General features: G+C 42.6%; 1 protein-coding gene across 1 annotated transcript in view; it reads right to left on the bottom strand.

Annotated features, from left to right (window-relative positions):
* The window catches only part of LOC137571202 (cysteine-rich secretory protein 3-like), a 74,624-nt gene that overhangs the window by 39,828 nt on the left and 16,494 nt on the right, over positions 1 to 18,302 (bottom strand). The window contains exons 2-3 of the mRNA XM_068280026.1: positions 8,499 to 8,540; positions 3,385 to 3,452 (exon numbers count right to left, since the gene is read on the bottom strand). Of these exons, the coding sequence (XP_068136127.1) occupies positions 3,385 to 3,447 (63 nt within the window). The 5' untranslated portion in view covers positions 3,448 to 3,452; positions 8,499 to 8,540. The remainder of the gene's footprint in view (positions 1 to 3,384; positions 3,453 to 8,498; positions 8,541 to 18,302) is intronic.

The following is an 18,302-nucleotide window of genomic DNA, read 5'->3' on the forward strand; positions in this document are numbered from 1 at the left end:
GTTACACCCCTGCAGCCAGAGAGGAAAATTCTGTCCACCTATCTCCTCCTAAGTCAGCGTAAGTCACTTTTCCTCATCTGCTTCTCTCTACCTCCTGTTTACTATGTTCCCATGTGCTCCCCACTCTCCCCCAGCCCCCAATGCCTCCCCCCCATCAACACTTATTACTTGTGCTCCCATGAGCCCCCCCCCCATCTCTTCTCTGTGTGTGGGTGCCAGTGCCACTTCTGCTACTCCTTTTCCCCTCAAGTCATTGTGACACCATTGTATTGACATCCCTGTCCAGTCACCATGAACCCAGTGACGTAACTACAATTCAAGGCGGCCCCAAGCAAAATTTTGATGCCCTCCCACAATGTTCACACCTCATCCCTTGCCTCCCCCTCCCGGCCTTGGGGCCCATGTCACAATGGTCATAAAACAAGTGAGGCCATCATGATCTTCATACCCATAACCAGTGTAGCCACAAAACACCTGGGCCCATATGCAATTCCCTTTTTCTCCTGAGTTTTCTCCTTGGTGATATTTTTAAATCTGTTAATAAAATGCCCTTTAAGCCTCCAGAAAGCAAGAAAATACTCAAAACTATTTTGATATCACTTTTTCACCTACTTTTTGGTACTTTTTTAGTTGAAAAGTGCTGGAAAGTTATTTAAATTGAAGATGAAAAATTATCTCCCAGGAGAAAACTCAGGTGAAAAAGTGAATTGCATATGGCCCCTGATCTTAAAGGGAAGGTCCGAGAAAAAAAAATCTGCTTACCCGGTGCTTCCCCCAGCCCCTGGCAGCCGTCCTGTGCACTCGCCACAGCTCCGCTTCCAGCCGGTGGCCCGGGGTCCCTCGGTCAGCATCTACAGCAGGGGTCTCAAACTCAATTTACCTGGGGGGGGGCGCAGGAGGCAAAGTCTAGATGAGGCTGGGCCGCATAAGGAATTTCACAATCGCGACGCATCGCCGCCTCTGCCCACCCCTCTCACTCATCCTTCACAGAGAGGGGCGGGGAGAGGCGGCGATTTGTGCGGCGATTGACGTCAGGAGGGGCAGAGCTAAAGCTGAAAGCTCTGCCCCTTCCAGGAAATGTCGGCGGATTGACCCCCCGGGCGATTTGAGGGCTCTGCAGCCCTCGTTTAGCGGTGGGGATGCGGTGGATTACTTGGGAGCACTGAAGCAAACTATAAGGAAGCTTTTGCAGGCGAGGGCCACAACATATTGTATCGAGGGCCCCAAATGGCCCACGGGCCGCGAGTTTGAGACCCCTGATCTACAGCATCTGTGCAAGAGCCGTTCTCAGTGGCGCTCACGTGGTCTGGATCCTACTGCACAGAAGTACTGAGCACTCCAGACCATGTGAGCTCGACCCCAAGTCGGCGTTCACACAGGCGCAGAAGACCACCCGAGGGGACCCCGGGCCACCATCTAGAAACGGAGCAGCGGCGAGGGACATATCAGCTGCCAGGAGCTGGAGGAAGCCCCGGGTAAGTAGATCTTTTTTGTTTTTTTAAAACTCCTCGCACCTGTCCTTTAAGTATAGTCCCCTGTATCAGGAGAAGGCAAGGTTAATAGTTGAGGCACCAAAACAGCTCTGGTCTGGACCCCCCTGTAATCGCAGGTGCTCCTCCCCTCTAGTTACACCCCTGCATGTTCCCATCTCTATGAACTGGTGATGCATATTCTCATGATGTCAACACTTCTGATTGCCCAGGTTTGTTGTAGGGTCCACATGGGCATCGGGGGCTCAGATGAGGCTATTTTAAATCCTGCATGTGTTTGCATCTCTCTGATAACCAGGGCCCTTAAAGGATACCCGAGGTGACATGTGACATGATGAGATAGACATGGGTATGTACCGTGCCTAGCACCAGGGCCGGATTTACCATAAGGCACTGTAGGCATGTGCATACAGGCGCCTGATGATAAGACGGCTCACTCCCCTCCTCAAGTGCCTCCCTCTCTCATTCCCTATGCAGAGTTCTGAGTGGAGCATACATGAGAGGTTGCTCACCTGACTCTCAGCATTCCACTGACAAGATCGACCTTCAACTGGAGGCCTCTTTAGCTACCTAATACTTTGGGTCATCTCTAGCTACTTGTGTGATACAATTCAGAGGGGGTTTGTAGGTTTATGAAGGGCGAAGTCTTGGGTGCCAGGACATCTGTGCCTGTATGCTCCTGTGATGTAAATCCAGGCCTGCCTAGCACACAAATAACTATGCTGTGTACCTCAAAAGAGCTACACTGAGCTGAGTTATTCGATCCGCTGAATACAGTCCTGTTTACTGAAGCACTTAAACAGACAAGAGACTGTGAGAGTCAGGTTGTTATAAGGTTTTACTGCGGGACAGTTCAAAGGGTCATTATTTCTGCTTTGTATTACAGCTTAAAATACAGAGTGTGGTTTTAAAACTGCAAATGTGACAGAATGATGCAATGTTGTTGAAAAAAAGAAAAAAAAAAGCTTTATAACTCTTTACTTTGCTACTAATGTTAGAAGTTTTAAATCAGGATGATACTGTTTATCTAAAGTTATATTCCTTATCCGTACTACACATACAATTCATTATCTTATGAGTTTATTTTTGCTTCAGGTCTGCTTAAAAGGATACCCGAAGTGACATGTGACATGATGAGATAGACATGGGTATGTACAGTGTCTAGCACACAAATAACTATGCTGTGTTCCTTTTTATCTTTTTCTGCCTGAAAGAGTTAAATATCAGGTACGCAAGTGGCTGACTCAGTCCTGACTCAGGCAGGAAGTGACTACAGTGTGACCCTCACTGATAAGAAATTCCAACTATAAAACACTTTCCTAGCAGAAAATGGCTTCTGAGAGCAAGAAAGAGGTAAAAAGTATCAATAGTTCATAGATTTTTAGCTCTGGCATACTTCGCTAAATGTGTCATTGAACAAAAAACAATAAAATATTGAAAAAAACTTAAACAGTAGATTTAAACATAAAATAAAACTTTGGAATATCTTAAAAAGTAAATTTTTAGGAGAAGGAAGAGAGATACAATTGTTTATTTAATTAGTTTATTTTCACCTCGGGTGTCCTTTAAGGTGACCATACACTGGTCAATTTTATTCTTCGATCGATTATTATAATCAATAAATGAATCGAATGGGTCAAAAATGAAGTTATCATTTTGATGTAGAATCGATTCATACCAACCGATATTCGATCGAATTCTTAAATTGAATCGATCAAATATGTCGGGATATTTCCATCAATGGAACAATAATCGTTGCGTTCCGATCGCATGGTCATCTACGGGCTGTAATGTGAATGAGGCCTTACTGAAATGTTGGAATTTGATTGACTTATTGAATAAATCACATACTGGAGTGCAATTCTGACTGTTTAGGGAACAATCGATCACATACCCCATCAGCGGTCTGGACTATCAGCACCAGCAGGGCGAACACGGAAACCAGGATGAGCTTCATTTCTCCTGTAATACAAATTGTACGTTTTTAGAGTTTATGTTACTTTGGATGTGAGCACAGTACATTACTGCAGAACTCAGCCTTGTTTTCAGTATCTAGCAGCTAAAATGTACAATAAATACAGGAAAAAAAAGTGCTGCTTTCATCTGCACACAAAGCACTGTCCGGTGGGGATGCAAGTGCGATACCCCCAAAAAATTGGTATTCCAATTATTCCAAATGTTTCACATTAAAGTAACACTATCGCGAAAATTGTAAAAATTTAAAATGCATGTAAACATATACAAATAGAAATGTTTGTTCCAGAGCAAAATGAGTAATAAATTACTTTTCTCCTATGTTACTGTCACTTACAGTAGGTAGTAGAAATCTGACAGAACCGACAGGTTTTGGACTAGTCCATCTCCTCATAGTTTTGTTTAGTTTCAAAAGCACTTAGAAAATGGCAGTTGCTCTTTCCAACTGCCCCCAAAAAAGTTTGCAGCGAGCAGGGAGGCTGACCAGCATCTTTATATAAATCCTTTTTAGGGAATGTCTTATTGTCTTTATAAAGATTAAAGCCTTGCAGAGAACCTACCATGAAGAGATGGACTAGTCCAAAACCCGTTGGTTCTGTCAGATTTCTACTACCTACTGTAAGTGTCAGCAACATAGGAGAAAAGTAATTTATGGCTCACTTTACTCTGGAATAAACACACTTCTTATTTGTAAATGTTTACATGTGTTTTAAATTGTACAATTTTCGTGATAGTGCCCTTTGAAAGGAAATCTTAAAGAGTACCCGAGTCGGATTTTATGGAGATTATAGGACACAGATGCATGTTCTCTACACAAGGACATGTCTCTGTGTACTTCTATTGCCACTGCCAGCCCCCCTGGACTCTGTTGTCCCCCCTGAAAGCTAGTGACAATCTGATTGTCGCTAGCCTCCTTTTCCCCCTCGCAGCCATGAATCACTCGCTCCCCACCTCAGCCGGCTTCCTCCAATTGGCATCTAAGCTGTGACCCAAAAAGTACTTCCGGGTCACGGCCATCTTGGATTTCCTCCGCCGGTGATCGGAGGTTACATCGGCTGCGGAGAAGAGCGGCGTGGATCAACGCAGATTGATCTGTGAGGCAGCGTGCAGCAGGTAGTTGTATGCTGCCTCGGGTTCTCTTTAAAGAGGAACTGTCGCAAAAATCTTAAAATTTTAAACACATACAAATAAGAAGTACATTTCTTTAGATTGTAAGCTGGCAAGGGCAGGGCTCTCTCCCCCTTTTGTGTCTTGGTAACCATTATACATTTTATTCATCATGTTCATTTTATCACTGACATTACCAATTCTATAATTTGTATTTTGTATCATTCTTTGTATTTTGTCACTAATTATGTATCTTGTATATTGGTGTACACCATTGTCTGTATTATTATGTACCCCATGTTTGTTTCCCACTTTGTACAGCGCCACGGAATATGTTGGCGCTTTATAAATCAATAATAATAATAATAATAATTTCTCCCAGAGTAAAATGAGCCATAAATTACTTTTCTCCTATGTTGCTGTCACTTACAGTACGCATTACCGACAGATTTTGGACTATCCCATCTCCTCATGGGAAATTCTCAGGGTTTTCTTTATTTTTAAAAGCACTTAGTGAATGGCAGTTGCTCCGTCCAACTGGCAAAATAGTGTGCAGCGATGGACTAGCCCAAAACCTGTCGGTAATGTCAGATTTCTACTACCTACTGTAAGTGACAGCAACATAGGAGAAAAGTAATTTGTATGGCTCATTTTACTCTGGGAGAAATGTACTTCTTATTTGTATGCTTTTTAAATGTTAAGATTTTTGCGACAGTTCCTCTTTAAGTCTAAAAAAAGCAGTTTAACTTACCTGGGACTTCTTGCTGCCCCTGCAGTCATCCTATGCCTGCCTGTGCCATCCTTCTGCAACCCTCCAGTGACCCCTCAAAGCAGGCTGGCCCCGCCTTTCTTCACTACATCACTGTACATGGCAGCATTCTGCACATGCACCATATGGGAAAACCACTAATGTGCTTGTGCAGAACGCTCCCGGCAACGGGAGTGTGATTAGGGGGTGCGGGTGGCTCGAGGGCGCGCATGTGCAGAAGCTTGTGACTGGCCACGACCAGACAGCTTTGAGGGGTTTGCCGCTGCTGGCTAGAGGGTTTCAGATAGCTAATGCATGAGATAAACACATAAGGAGAGATAATTCATCAGATAAACAGATAAGAGGAGAGACAAAAGGAAAAGGTAAAGGAAACAGAATAAATAAAAAGAGTTTAACTTACCTGGGGCTTCTCCCAGCCCCCTGCAGCCATCCTGCCCCGTGAGGGTACTCAAAGATCCTCCAGTCCCCCGCTGTGGCTTACTTTTCTTACCGTCAACTTGTAAGTCGGCGGCCACTACGCCTGCACTGCCCTGGCCACATGCGTCCTCGTTTGCCTGCGCAGGCGCAGTTCGAGAAAACCTCGAACTGCACCTGCGCAGGACGCTCCTGGCGACGTGACAACATGAAAGTGTGCCGCAGCAACGGACAGGAGGATCTTTTAATACCAGCGCGGGATAGGATTTTGTTTTGTTTATAGGTTTCTTTAAAGAGGAACTCCAGTGAAAATAATGTAATAAAAAAGTGCTTCATTTTTACAATAATTATGTATAAATGATTTAGTCAGTGTTTTCCCATTGTACAATCTTTTAAATCCCTAATTCACATTTTGACATTTATTACATTGTGACATTTTTACTGTTGGCAGGTGATGTAGCTGCTGCATGGTTTTTTTGGCAGTTGGAAACAGCTGTAAACACCAGCTATTTCCCACAATGCAGCAAGGTTCCCAGACAGGAAATTGCCAAGAGTATGTACTCAGAATTTCTTTGTGGGAGGAGTTTCACCACAATATCAGTCTTACAGCGCCCCCTGATGGTCTGTTTGTGAAAAGGGATAGATTTCTCATGTAAAGGGGGGTATCAGCTACTGATTGGGATAAAGTTCAACTCTTGGTCGGAGTTTCTCTTTAAGTCAAATAAGGAGAGATAAACCATGAGTTAAGTCATTTAAGGAAAGATACACAATGGCCTAAATTCTGGTAGCTGTGTGAGGTAAATATTTTTTTGTAGGTAAAGTACCTCATGTGGTATTTCCCTCTTTTTTTTTTTCAAATTCTGAAAGATTTTTCTGCATTTCCGAACATGAGGTAAAACATGAGGTAAATGCATAAAGTGCAGTAAAACATGCAGTATTTCAGCGGTAAGCATGCAGTAAATAAAAAATCGTAGTATTTAATTGTCTTCCATAAGTTAGGATAATCTTTGGAAGATGTTTTTTTTTAGGGGGAAGGTGTATTTGATTATGTAGCAACCTATGAAAACTAAACATAAATCTAAAATAAACTAAAATAAAAAAAACTAAAACAGCAATAGGAACTCCACTAAAAACTGCGTAATGCATACAAACTGACTTTACCTCGAGGTACAGGCAGATCGGTAAATTATGTGCTAACATGCCCCCTAATTTCCATGAGAATAGCTATTTTGGGTAAAATTTATGCAAATGACCTCACAAATTACCTCATCATTTATCGCACAAGGTAAAATATGACTAAAACCTACCAGAATTGCTAAATGTCATTACCTCATGAGATAAATCACCGTATAAGAGGTAATTTGTTTGAAAACCCTACCGGAATTGAGGCCAATAATACACTCCGTAATGTATACATACCATAAATGAAATGTTAAAATACAGTCATTGAAAGTATATTAACCTTGTTAGGGCCATGGAAAAACCAAGCAAAGCCTACACAAAACTTAAGAAGTTTCGTCTTCATTACTGTGAGTACTGCCGGCGATTTGTGCTGGTTGGTTGAGACTTCGGTTTAGTTGAGTTCTGGATAACTGGTAGTGATCATTGTGATCAGTTTATTACAATAACACAACATTTTGAGTACATTTTTGTAATTATGCCTATACGTAATTACAATTTGTAAATTCAATTGATTTCGTATAAAAATTTGTAATTTGGCATAAATTTTCAAATATTTTTTGTATAATTTCATGCCGACTTTAGCGGTGAATAGGAAAGCCCCCATACCTGCTATTGTCACCACAATCGCTCCATATGTTAAGGAGAATAGTGGCTATAAATCAAATAAAGAATTTTTCAAATTCTTAAGTATTTTCAGCAGTGTTTTGGTGGCAATAACCTGTATGGGGGGTTTGCTATTAACCACTAAAGTCGGCACAGAATTACGAGAAAATTATGCAGAAAATGTATGCAAAATTAAGAATGATTACAAATACTGACATCGTAATTGCGAATTTTGATGCAAAATTACAGCTATGCGAAATTTGTACTGATCACTAATAACTGGGACTCTGCTGTATGTAACTTTTTTTTTAAGTTACAAGTGTATTTTAAAGGGGCACTATGGCAAAAAAATTTAAAATGTAAAATATGTGCAAAGATACAAATAAGAAGTATGTTTTTTTTCCAGAGTAAAATTAACCATAAATTACTTTTCTCCTATGTTGCTGTCACTTACAGAAGGTAGTAGAAATCTGACAAAAGCGACAGGTTTTGGACTAGTCCATCTCTTCATAGGGCTTTCTGAGGGATTTATTTATTTTCAAAAGCACTTAGTGAATGGCAGTTGCTCTGTCCAACTGCCAAAAAAACTGTGTAGTGAGCAGGGAAGCTGGCCAGTATCATTGTTTAAATCCTTTTTAGGGAATATCTTTATAAATAATAAAAGCCTTGCTGAGAATCCCCTATGAAGAGATGGACTAGTCCAAAACCTGTCTCTTCTGTCAAATTTCTACTACCTACTGTAAGTGTCAACAACATAGGAGAAAAGTAATTTATGGATCATTTTACTCTGGAAAAAAAACACGCTTCTTATTTGTCTATGTTTGCACATATTTTAAATTTTACAATTTTTCGCCATAGTGCCCCTTTAACTAAATATTCTGGTGGGTATGAGCATTTTGAGCAAAACACTATCATAGAATATCCCAATCCCAATAACTTTATCAGCCTGAGTGACTTACCCAGTAGTAGCTCTTGCACCTCTTCAGTGGATCTGCAGTCTACTAGAAGCAGATGACAGATTGGTTTGTATATATATATATATATGTGTACGGGACAATCATAGAACAATTACCCTCTTTATTATTGGAGCACACTTATACAAATGGATTAAGCAATTTGCCAGGCAATGCTCACCACAATGACGTCGTGCAAATAAGGATTGTGTAATTAATCCACAATAAAAAAAATTCCATTGTTCGCTGTTCATAAGTTAAGCCTGCGCTGCTAGCAAAATAAGAGCTTCCTAGAAATGGCAATAAAAATGAAGAATTGCCAGAGGCGACTTCTACCCAAAGCTGGCCAGCTACCCAAGTATTGGGTCAAGTGCAATATAATGGACAAGCAAATTGCACCATCTGAGTGTGGCAATAAGAGGGTGGGATGAAAGAACAACATCAGATATACGGTAATCAGGCCCAGATTTACATCACAGGAGCCTTTAGGCACAGATGTCCTGGTACCCTAGACTTTGACCCACACAAACCCCCTGCTGAACCACACCACAAGTATGCTGGCTGGTCCAGCTGTTATCTTTCCCCAGCATAGGTAGCCACAAGTACCCCTTAGTAATAGTATTAGGCAGCCAGAAGTATCCCCAATATTAAGTGGCTAGAGGTGCCCCAAGCATTAGGTAGTTAGAGGAACCTCAGTATTAAGCAGCTAGAGATGCCACCAGCTGAAGGGAGATCTTGTCAGTGCAATTAAGAGAGCCAGGTGAGTAACCTCTCATTCACGCTTTGCTCAGGACTCTGCATAGAGGAGGCACGAGGGAAGCACTAGAGGAAGGGAGTGAGCCACATTTTCATCATTAGGGGCCTGTAGGCATGAGCCTACAGTGCCTAATTGAACATCCAGGCCCTGTAGGCAGTGCTTGAAAGTTTGTGAAACTATTTTCAATATTTTCTATGAGTTTGACCTAAAACATCATCTGATTTTTTTAAAAAGTCCTAAAAGTAGATGAAGAAAATGTAGACTATCCAGAGGCTTCACTCTAGCTAGGTTATTATTTGAGTCCCCCCCAAAACTAAAAGTTTACTTTATTCACTTCAGCCTTCAGTTGTTTTTACTTTATGCATTCGAGCAATGTTCACCTCCCGCCACTTTACTGTAAATGCATTTTAACAGGAAGAGTAAGAAAAAAACGGGGAAAAAATCATTATTTCTCAGTTTTCAGTCATTTTAAAATAATACATGCCTCCATAATTAAAACTCATGTATTGTATTTGCCCATTTGTCCCGGTTATTACACCGTTTAAATGATGTCCCTATCACAATGTATGGCGACAATATTTTGTTTGGAAATAAAAGTACATTTTTTCCGTTTTGCATCCATCACTATTTACAAGCTTATAATTAAAAAAAAAGAAATATTTCATCTTTACATTGATATTTCCAAATTTTAGACCCTTAGGTAAATATTTACATGTTTGTTTGGGTTTTTTTTTTTTTTTTTTATTAAACATTTTATTTGGGTATTTTTGGGAGGATGGAATGTAAACAGTAATTTTTTTTTGTAAATATGTGTTGATTTTTTTTTTTTTTTTTTACATTTAGTTGTAGTTTTACTTTTTGGCCACAAGATGGCAGCCATGAGTTTGTTTACATGACGTCACTGTAAGCGTAACATGTACGCTTAGAGGGACGCATGGGGACGTTGGAGTCAGAAAAAGCGAAGCTTCCGAGAGAAGCTTTTTCTGCGGGGGAGAGGAATCAGTGATCGGGCACCATAGCCCGATTCATTGATTCCTGGGCTAACGATCTGCGGCCAGGAGCGCACGTGCACGCGCGCGGTTGGCCGCGGGAGCGCACAGCAGCGCACATAGCCTCCTGGACGTAGCTAGTACGTCCAGGAGGAAAAAGTGGTTAAGTAAATAGAAAAAAAAAAAAGAAATAGAAATTTCTGCTTTATTTTTATGCAATAGTAAACATAAGACGATCTGATCATTTTAGGGGACTGGCACTGTTATCAATTAGCATCTGAGTGAAGTGGAACTTTGAGTTATTAACCCTTACAAACTATGTGTGCTGGCTTTCAGCTCACAGAGTCCCAGAAGATAACTCTTGGGATGCAGAAGACCTAGAAGTAAAAAGAAGTGAAAGGGCAGCTAAAGTAACAGGAGATACAAAATAAAGGAACAAATCAAAATGTTTCTTTAAGTAATCAAACAGTGACGTTCAAAGGAACATTGGTGGACAGTGGCAATACTACAATTCATGCGGCTTCCCACCAGGAAAAATGTTGATGGGCCCCCCTCAATGTTCACACCCCCTCCCTTGCCTCCCATTGGTGCCCTTCACAGCCTGAGACCCATTTCATAAGAGTCATAAAACAAGTGTGGCCATCCTGATCTTCACACCCATAACAAGTGTAGCTGCCCTTTCTTTCCTTCCTCTTCTTTTTTTTCTTTTTCTTTTTTGCTTTTAAAGCGGAATGAAACCCAGCATTTCTTCTTTGCTCTAATAGATTATTTACAGCATATTATATAGAAATACAATCAGCATTTTTTTTTACTAGAACAGCTTTCAAAGGGTTACACACAGGACTTAGAAGTTCCCTGCCAGCAAAGCTGGACGCATCCGAACTGGAGATAATGTTATCTTGTATTTCATTGTATCAAGTGAGAAATGTAAATAAACACTTCCCTGACACTGCAGGCTCTGCTGAACAAAGTCAGACAATCAGAAAGTATGTCTGCTTACGTTAGAAGATGAATAAAGAAGTTATAGATAAAATGCAAAGGCAGCTCTCAGAGAAAAAAAAGTGTACTTTGGGAACGTATAATTTCTAACTGAATACTAATACTTATGCACAAAAGCAAATGTGCTAACCGTATGGCATATAAAAAGTAGGAAAACATGTTTTTATTGAATATTATGTCAGGGTTTTATACCGCTTTAAAGGAATACTGTAGGGGGTCGGGGGAAAATGAGTTGAACTTACCCAGGGCTTCTAATGGTCACCCGCAGACCTCCCGTGCCCGCGCAGCCACTCACTGATGCTCCGGCCCCGCCTCCGGTTCACTTCTGGAATTTCTGACTTTAAAGTCTGAAAACCACTGCGTCTGCTTTGCCGTGTCCTCGCTCCCGCTGATGTCACCAGGAGGGTATAGCACAAGCCCAGTATGGTCTGTGCCTGCGCAGTACACTCCTGGTGACATCAGCGGGAGCGAGGACACAGCAACACAGGTGCAGTGGTTTTCAGACTTTAAAGTCAGAAATTCCAGAAGTGACCCGGAGACGGGGCCGGAGCATCGGTGAGTGGCTGCGCGGGCACAGGATGTCTGCGGGGGACCATTAGAAGCCCCGGGTAAGTTCAACTCATTTTCCCCCGACCCACCTACAGTATCCCTTTAAATTGTTTTCTAATTTAACACATTGGAGTTGAATAAGATTGTTTGTTTATCTTGTGAATGATGTCTCTTATTTGTCTCAAAGAATAACTGTACTGAAAAAAAATGTAATTAATAAAATTACATATACTAATAATATATAAATTATAAATAATACTTTATACATTATTTAGTCGATGTTTGACTATTGTAAAATCTTTACTCACCCTGCTTTTCATTCTGAAATGTATCACAGGTAGCGACATATTTACAGCTGTCAGGTGCTGCTCTGCAGAATGTTTGTTTGCTCCCTGTTCTGAAGCCAGAAGAAGTAATACCTGCTCTCTCAGAATATTCTGGGAGGAGAACTTTGCATAGCTAAACAGCCTACATTATGAAATCACTGGGAGGATGGCACCTGCGGCCCTTCCTATGACATAGGCAGGTGAGGTGTCAATATATACATGCTTGTAGGTAAAACCTACCTACAAGGCATGTTCTGGTAAAACCCCATCGCCGGGAAAGAGTTTACCATGGCCAGTCAGAGGGGAAGTTTTGGCATGCAACCAATCAGGCGGCGGTGCTGGCCTGGCACCAGCCTGGCCAATCACAGCCGACGCTGCTCCTAAATGGTGCTGATGGTTTTGTGGGCGGGACCATGGCTCCGTCATAAGGTCAATCACTGCACTCGATCAGCAGCAGTGACGTCTGATAGTAGCAGTGGCACATCCTCCAAAGTTTTCTTCAGGCAGCAAAAAGTCTAGAACTGTCCCTGCCAGGAAGATTACTGAAAAAGTGGGTACCCTGAATCATTGCATTCTATTATATGTCACTACAGGGCCTCTTTAAAGGGAACCAGAGAGGAATGGAGCGTGAAAATAGAACAAGCTTTTATACATACCTGGGGCTTCTTCCAGACCCATAAGCCTGGATCGCTCCCACGCCGCCATCCTCCGCTTCCTCTATCGCCGCTACCGGGTCCCGTCACTTCCGGCGGACGCGGCCAATTGTCTGCATCACAGGGGCTCCCTCCATACCCTTACACATGCGGCTGCGCAGTAGGCACCCGCACGCGTAAGTGTATGGAGGGAGCCCCTGTGATGCGGAGAATTGGTCGCATCCGTCGGCCGACTGGCAGTAATGACGGGACTGGGACCGGCGGATCTAGGCAGGGGAGGACGGCGGCATGGGAGCGATCCGTGCATATGGGGCTGGAGGAAGCCCCAGGTATGTATAAAAGCTTTGCTGTTATCCTCTCTGGTTCTCTTTAAAGAGACTCTAAAGCGAGTCTAACTCCACTTTTTTAATGTTCAGCACTATAAGCCCTACTAAACCGCCGCATCCCTGCGGCAAAATGACGGGTTTATACCACCCGAATCCCCTGTGCAAAATCCACGACTTTCTTGGTCGTGGATTTTGCTGTTCATGGAGGCAGAGCTTTGAGCCGCAGCTCTGCCTCCATGTGCGTCTATCTTCCCCCAGATCTCCGCCTCTCCCCGCCCCTCTCAGTGAAGGAAGATTGAGAGGGGCGGGGAGAGGTGGGGATTGACGCGTGAAAAGGCAGAGCTACAGCCCTAAGCTCTGCCTCAAGCAGGAAGTGCTCCCCGGACTGAGCAGAAGGGATTTTAGGGGTATAAACCCCTTTTTGTGCTGCGGGGATGCGGCGGTTTAGCAGGGCTTAAAGTGCTTTACATTAATAAAATTTAAAAAAGTGGATTGAGACTCGCTTCACAGTCTCTTTAACACAAAATTGGATGTATTCAAAAAAGCTTGGTAAACTTTTGCTGACAGTGACAACACATATTAAGTTTATTGGGATTCACAATTTACATAGCAAGTTACGCAATTTGTGTTACTCCACTTTATGCATTCAGAGCTTGAGCTGGTTCTGTATCATGCAACAGAAGCATTGCATGCACAAAGTTATATGTTATTGGTGCAAATAAGAGTACACATAGGCCTCAATTCACTAAGCTTTATCAAACACTTTATCAAACGTTTCATAATTTACCTCATGGGTAAAATCTAATTTTGAATTCACTAAGGTGTTATAGATTTATTGAACGTTTTATCGATAAAGCATTCAATAAATCTATAACACCTTAGAGAATTCATAATTAGATTTTACCCATGAGGTAAATTATCAAACGTTTGATAAAGTGTTTGATAAAGCTTAGTGAATTGAGGCCATAGCGTGCGCTGTCTGTACACAAAAAGTTTGTAGTTGGATTTGGGCCTGCTTTCACAGTCAAACCAATCGGTATAGTTTCCATTTTTTTTTATTATTTCCGGAAAAGACATAACAATGACACCTGTGTCCTGTCAATATTGCGCTGTTTGTAGTGTGAGAAGGAAGATGTGCTGTTTAATGTTCTTCAGATTTATGTCTGGTATTAGCTGGAGAGCATGGCGGAAAGCCAACATCGGACAGTGACTCATTACCAGAAAAGGATTAAGATGAAATAGAGCCCTAGGCCAGTGGTGTACTAACATTAAGGCGCAAGGGGTGTGGCGCTCTGGGTGACAGGCGAGAGGGGGGGGGGTGCTGAAAAGGCACCTCCCTGTCGCTGTCAATGACCCAAAACTTCAACCCGCTGACAGGAAGAGGTGTCACTGACCGGCCGTTGTCAAGGGGACGTCGCAGGCGCTGTCGGGTGGTGAGTACGCAGCTTTAGAAAATTATGAGACCAATAAAGTTAAATTTTCTTGTGAAAGAAACATGTTCAAATGCACAAAAAAGGGGGGAATTTGTTGGTAAAAGGGAACCTCAAAAGGTTGAGGAAGCATGCACAGACACTGGCCTCACTCCCTCGCCAATATATGTGTCACTGCTCAGTGCTCATCAGACATGGCAAGGTGGGTGGCAATGTCCGATCAGTTGAATCAGTAGGGAAGATAAACACGGCATTGTGGATGGGATTAAAGTTTGCAAACAAACTGCGCTCACCAGTCTTGCTGAGGATCAGAAGCTTATCCCTGTTTACTGCAGGCTGAAGGGAGGCAGCGTACAAATGACTGTCGAATAAGGGCCCTTTTACACTTAATGCGTTTATATGCAATAGTGTGCGTCAGTATGCGTTCATTGGCAAGCATTTTTCCATAGAAGTGCATTGTGAAAAAGCTTTCACTTAAAACACATCCGAGGCCTCAATTCATAAAAGTGAGTGCGGTAGTTCAGAGAAGGGCAGGAAATTACCGCTAGCGGTAAATGAGGGTTTTTGCAGTGAATTCATGAAAAAAATTCCGAATGCGAGGTGATTGCGATAGCAGCCGGTAAGTGAGTGGTGTGGTGCGGAAAGCTGTCGGTATAATTTGCTGAGTGTGCTAGTTTGCCGCTGACTTCCTAATGACAAGGTGCATGCTGGGTAGAAGTGGGCAGTTTTAGACACACGTGACTTATTTTGTATAAATTATAAATGATTGTTATAGTATAATATATATATATATATATATATATATATATATATATATATATATATATATATATATATATATATATAATTATTCTTATAAATTATCTAGCTCTGTAAATTTCTAAAAGCCTGGGTGATATTGCAACCACCCTTCCTCCTCTGTATCCTTAATAATTCCATAACATTAGGTTGAAAGGGCTTCATTTGTCGCCTAAAATGCTACTGTGTAGAGCAAACTCGCCAGGTCTTTGTTGGCTTCCTTACTCCCCCTTTTTTTTTCATGAACACACTTCACTCAGTTTACCGACCCAAACAACGTTTTCATTACCGCACTATTACCGCATGCGGTAAAATATGCGTAAAACATACATAAAACATGCGTTACATTTTATGCATCCACTATCAACAACATACCATGCGGTAATTTACCGCTTGGCCGATAACGTATGCGGTAATGCTTTATGAATCAAGGCCCAAGTGGAAATTGTGCCATAGGAAAACATGGGCATTACTTTGAAATCCAGTTTTCTTTCAGTTATAACTGAGAGCAACTGATTAAAGTGAACCTTAAGTCAACTGTAAAAAATGAGATTTACTCACCTGGGGCTTCCCTCATCCCCCAGCAGCCAATCGGTGCCCTCGCAGCTCCGCTCCAATGTCCCAGGACCCGCCAGCGAGCACTTCCGGTTTGGCCGTCACCGGACGACAGGCATGGGAACGTGAGTGATTCTTCGCGTTCCCAGCCTGTATATCGCCCCCTATGCTGCTATTGCCGCCTCCTGTGTAAAAGCAGTCTTAGTGCAGGGTTTTCTAAGATGCAACACAGAGCTTGTGGAAGGGGCAGAGTCAGCACTGCTCAGATCCAAGGATCTAGGCTTTTACACTGGATCTCCCTCCTTCCCCCCTGGCCAGTCCTCTACTGGATACATAGGGGTTGATTTACTAAACCCATAGCACGGCCATTAACACTCCATATCAGAGATAACACGCCTTATCACAGTTACCGCGCCTTATCAGAGTAGCATAGCAAGCGCTACGAACTTTTGCCTGCTAATTGTCAATGACAAGATCTCCACTCAGCCTGCCCTGAGCCCCTGCGGGTCCAATCACTTTAAAGGACCTTTTCCCCACACTTAGGGCTTGATTCACAAAACCATGCTAGCTCATAGCACAGCCGCACTATGCGCATTTTGCAGCCTTAACATGTGAAGACCTTTGTTACCGCGTGAGCGCGAAACTTTACATGCGTAAAACTTTGCACATTACATTGCGCGATAAACACATAACGCAACCGAGCTATGAGTTAGCATGATTTTGTGAATCAAGTCCAAAGTGCGGGGATAATGTCCTTTAAAGTGATTGGAATCGCAGGGGCTCAGGGCAGGACGAGTGGAGATCTCGTCATTGCCAATTAGCAGGCATAAGTTCATAGCGCTCGCAATGCTACTCTGATAAAGCGTGTTAACTGTGATAAGGTGTGTTAACTCTAATAAGGAGTGTTAATGGTTTAGTGAATCAATCCCATTGATTCATAAAAGTGGAAGTTATTGTTGTTTATATAGAGCCAACATATTCTGCAGCACTTTGCACAGAATGGGCTTGATTCACAAAGCGGTGCTAACTGTTAGCACGCCTGTGAAAACCCCCTTAGCACATCTAAACGAGCTTTTTGCGTGCAAAACTTTATGCGCGTAAAACTTTACGCGTGCACTGCACAGAGCGCAGGGCGCTCCGCGTGAAGTGCCCATTAAAGCCTATGGGACTTAGCGCGCGCATAGGACTTTATGCGCGCAAAACTTTGCACGCGATCTGATTGAGAAATCCGGTGCTAACCTACTTAGCACGTCTAAAAACTTTAGACGTGCTAAGTAGGTTAGCACCGCTTTGTGAATCAAGCCCAATGTATAGTGATGTCACTAACTGTCCCTCAGAGGAGCTCTCAATCTAATCCCTACCATATTCATTTGGCAGAGTCTAGGGTGTGTTGTGTGGAGGAAGCCAATTTAATTATCTGTATATTTTTGTGATGTGGGAGGAAACCAGATTGCCAGGAAGAAACCCACACAGACACAGGGAGAACATACAAACTCTGCGCAGATAATGCCCTGGGATCTGAACTGGGTACCCAGCGCTGCAAGGCGAGAGTGCTATCCAGTGACGGATCTAGGGGGGGGGCAGGCGGGTCTCTTGCCCCAGGCACAGTACACCACCGTGCTGCCCAAGTCTAGGTTTGCTTTAAATAAGAGCAGATTGAAACAGAGAACATGCTGATAGAATTATTCAGTGTTGAGTTAATATATGTTAGCATACTAAGAGTAATGATCATGTGATAAAACCAAACAGTGACATGTGACAGTTTAGAATCACTGCTGAGATTTAAAGGGTACCAGAACTGGCTTATGTCATGAAGAGATAAACACCTGCTCTTGGTCATCTGCATGCATAGCCAGCTACTATGTCTTTATACCCCATAAGCCTGGAAAAATATGCTATTCCTGAAGAAGTGAACTGTACCTTATCCTATGTTCACGAAATGTGTTGAGAAAACTAATAATACTTCGTCCATCTGGGTCTACTAATAATATATGTTATATATGGATGCAGCTGTCCCAGTGAGGTTCCGCTTTACATTTAATAGCGGGTGACCATACCGTGGGACAACATTCTGCCTTTTGTAGTTTAATATTAGGGACCTACTGGTAATAGAGAGAGTAATTGTAACGATTGGTGTCAGCACACAGAGAGAATCTAATTGTTGATGATCTGCAGAATCATCAACAATACAGATGTATACTTGATTATGGATGATCTGCAGAATCACCAATAATGCCAGTATGACTAACCTCTGGACCCCTAATAAAGTGTAAGTGTTTGGTGCAACTGTAAGCTATCTCCCGTGGGGCGGGAGACACAGATAACTTAGGCCAGAGACCACCTGAGGAGCAGGTGGCCCTCGGCTGTGCAGGGACTATCTCCTTAACAGAGGGGATAGAGATATTCTGGCAGCCAGTGATTCCCTGGT

The sequence above is a fragment of the Hyperolius riggenbachi genome, chromosome 4, assembly GCF_040937935.1.
Source record: "Hyperolius riggenbachi isolate aHypRig1 chromosome 4, aHypRig1.pri, whole genome shotgun sequence".
NCBI classification, from domain to species: Eukaryota; Metazoa; Chordata; class Amphibia; order Anura; family Hyperoliidae; genus Hyperolius; species Hyperolius riggenbachi.